General features: G+C 41.8%; 1 protein-coding gene across 1 annotated transcript in view; it reads left to right on the top strand.

Annotated features, from left to right (window-relative positions):
* The first annotated feature begins 2,179 nt into the window (after positions 1-2,179).
* Positions 2,180-3,485, top strand: part of LOC309701914 (active breakpoint cluster region-related protein) — a 21,685-nt gene continuing 20,379 nt past the window's right edge. The window contains exons 1-3 of the mRNA XM_082526234.1: positions 2,180-2,354; positions 2,528-2,646; positions 3,407-3,485. The exon at positions 3,407-3,485 is cut by the window's right edge and continues 26 nt beyond it. Coding sequence (XP_082382360.1) covers positions 2,249-2,354; positions 2,528-2,646; positions 3,407-3,485 — 304 coding nt within the window. The 5' untranslated portion in view covers positions 2,180-2,248. The remainder of the gene's footprint in view (positions 2,355-2,527; positions 2,647-3,406) is intronic.

The raw sequence follows: 3,485 nt of genomic DNA, 5'->3' as shown, positions 1-3,485 counted from the left end.
TAATCTGTCAGCACCCTGTTCAGATCATGTATTGCCTGCCTCTTCATGCAGGCATTAAACCCCTGAAAATGACAGGCTTTACTTGATCTATGTAGGGACACATTCAACACACTCATTGCGTTACTTTACGCCTGGCACTCCACCTTCTTCCTCATACGCTCTGAGTGGAAACTTTAACATCATTGAGAATAAACAAGACAGTATAGAGACCGTGTGAGACAAGCGTCAAAGTAAAGACTGAAATAGGAATATCAACAAAGTGCTTTATTAAAACTGTAAAACAAAAAACGTTTCTCCTCCCACTCAATCAGTGTTATGGTGCTGTGGGTCTTTGCATTCACCAAGCTCAAAAGTGATTGTTCCTGCTTCTCTGTTTGGAGGCTGACGCAGAACAAGCTCAACCAAATCCTCAGAGTCGCAGAATGACAGGTTATAATGCACGTGACCTAACAGAGAATTGTTCCACAGGTACAGAAAACTCTGCAGCTCAGTCAGAGGGGTGAAGTTAAAATACCATCTGTGGAGAGAAAGCAGGCCTCCTGATGTCACTCGGCCACCTTAACAACACACCAAAACAATCTAAGTCAGGGCAGGGGTATCAAACACACGGCTCACCATAGCGTATGAATAAAACTGCCTGGATTGCAACATAAAACAACTCTTCATGCGAGCGTTGTGCACCTTTCAACCGTGATCTGTAAATATATGTGTAGTGACACTGGGCTTAATGAATGTGGGAGAAGAAATCTGTGGAAATTGCACTTTTTCTTCTCCTTAAGACATCTCAGACTGCTCATCGTCTGCTGTCTGAATGGATCGCTCATTAAATGATGAAAACAATTTAACAAGAAAAATACTTCCCTGCTGTTTGCTTCAATTTTAGGGGCAAGACTTGCGCCTGAAGACCGGCTGTGGCCCAGGTGAGCACTTTTGTTGTGGTTGTGATGTGGTGCTTGTGCGTCTTTACACTTGCACTTTAATGTTTGTCTGAAAGTAATGCACTCTTGGCAATTTATTCTCTCTGTCAACAGCTGACTATTATTTTTTATATCAGCTGTGTCCTAACAAAGACCTCACAGTTTTCAGTCTTGCTGTTGTAATGTGCATAGACTTTAGTGTGTGCTTCCGATTTTATGTTTGGGAAATTAGATAAATGGTTACCTAACAAACATAAACATCAATCTTCCCAAACACATGTTTTCTATTCAACAAAGAAGGAAAATGTAGTATTGTGTATAGTATACTTGTAGCTAAGATGGGGAAAGAACATGGAGTTATTCTTTCATCATGTGATCTAACATCTATTTACTTCTACTTATCAAGTTCAGTGGGGTAGGACGGCTCTCCAGGGTGGGATTGATCCTGGACAGGATGCCTGTCCACTGCAGGGCAAACACAAAGAGACAGACCTAGTTAAAACTGCCAAGCAACTTAACCTTCACACCTCTTTGTGCTGTGGGAGGAAGCTATGGCGAACATTCAAACTCCACATAGGAGGCCCCCGGGAGTTTGAACGCGGACTTTCTTTTTGTGAGGCAGCAGTGCTAACCACTGCACCACCATGCTGCCCTGACGCATTAAATCTAATATCCTTTGTGAATTGCTATAACACCTCTAAAACTTCAAGGTTTAATAATACCACCAACTGAACTAACCCACAGTTGTTTGGCCCACAGCCACCATTTCCAAAAAAGTGCTTAGTCTAAACCAGAGAAAGACTTTTGCCACTGCAGATACGCGTTTTTATGAGCTGACACTTTATCAGCATATGTGATACACGTTTATAACACTTCTAAATGCGTTACTAAAACAAACTGACCCCAAAGAAATCTTTGAAAAAATATTGTGAAAAACGTGTTCTACTTTATCCAAAAGGTCCTTCCTTTCAACGCTGAAAACAGAAATTAGGTCAAAATACATATATGTATTTAAAAAAGGTGTTTCGTTGGTCTGATATAGAGAGTAGATCAAGCTAAACTCTGGCTCAACTTACTTCAAACTAGTGTGGCAACTTTCCTTCAACTACTTTCATCTGATATTCAGGTGTTTTTTTTTTTAAAAGTACAACATATAAACACTACGCTGATAGGAAGTAACATGCAACTGTAAGAATGTATAAAATGTCAGTTGCGTGCTCTCATGAGCTTATTTCACGCACACAGGAAGTTATGCTCGGGTCTCTACAGTCTCCTTTTGTGCACAGTTAAAAGAAAGAGGAAGTTTTGTGTCACCAGCTGAGTGCGTTCACATGCTGCACACCGCGACACTCAGCCGGCGCGCAGAGAGGACTTGTTTTTTGGCTATGGATGTCTACCAGGAGGCTGTGCAATATCTGGAGTCACAGAACATACCAGGTGAGAGTAGATTTAACCTGAATGTTGCAGCCGTTTTCTTGTTTTGTTTGCTGGGAGGGGGAAGAAAAAACAATTTAAAAAAAGCTCTGCTATTAATACTTTTTCAAAGACAGAAAGACAAAAACAGAAGTAGATGTGAGAGATTGTGAGCTTTTCTCCCTCTGACTGAACAGTGTCTGCTGCAGTGGCAGAAGAAGCTGATGTCTTGGAAGAGGACGTTTTCCCAGAGGAGGCAGTGTCCTGTTTTCTCTCCCCGCTGAACACTGAGAGCGTGGACTTCCCTGACACCCCTGTGAGTTCACGACTCCAGTGTTTTGTATCACTGCACACTCTTTGTACCTTCTTGAGTTTGTCTTCTAGACTGCATTTAGTTTTGCAATACTTGTATTTTCATGATGAAAATGGAGAAGGATCAATGGCCTAGTGGGAAGTACGTATAAAAACCTTTCAGCACTATAATTCTCACATTTTATACGTGAGTAAATTTGAAAGCAGCCAACACAGAACAGAAAGTAGACGGAGTGAAGCAGAGCCAAGTTTTCAAGTTTTGCTACATAGAGCTTTCTGGCTATTATGTTGGTTAAAAACACACAACTGCAGGTAGCACCCAGAAAGACAAACAAGGAGAAATCTAACTTTGTGTTTCAAAATCTAGAACAAAGGTACCTTAAAGAGTTTTAGTGTGGTTCCCATGTTTATCTGACTTATGTTTGAGGGGCAGTTACATCTCAGGAAGCTCTCGCGTCATATACACAAAAACATAAAACAAATTAAAAACATTGTACAAACCTGTGAAACTCCAACAACCCGTCTGAGATTCATGAGAAAAGGGCTGCAGCTCAATTTGCTCTTCATCGCTTGCTTTAGCGACGGGACTCCTTTAACAGGAACGTCCAACGTTCCGATTCACCCTGTAAGTCCTGCGGTGATGATAACTGTGGCCTCTTTTTCAGAGGTTGGCATCACAAATTTTGTAAAAACTCTTTGACAATAACCTTGAGTCTGAGGGGGCGCTGTGATGTATTCTCATGCTCTGCACACCTGTGATCCAGACAACATGCAGCAAGGAGGAAATGCTGGAGAGGAGGCTCACGGTGCTGAAAGGCATCCTGGAGAGCGAGGAGGTTTACC

The sequence above is a fragment of the Aulonocara stuartgranti genome (genome assembly GCF_965226115.1).
Source record: "Aulonocara stuartgranti genome assembly, chromosome: 3".
Taxonomy (NCBI): domain Eukaryota; kingdom Metazoa; phylum Chordata; class Actinopteri; order Cichliformes; family Cichlidae; genus Aulonocara; species Aulonocara stuartgranti.
Note: the sequence above shows the minus strand (reverse complement) of the source record. Positions and strands in the feature narration are given on the sequence as shown.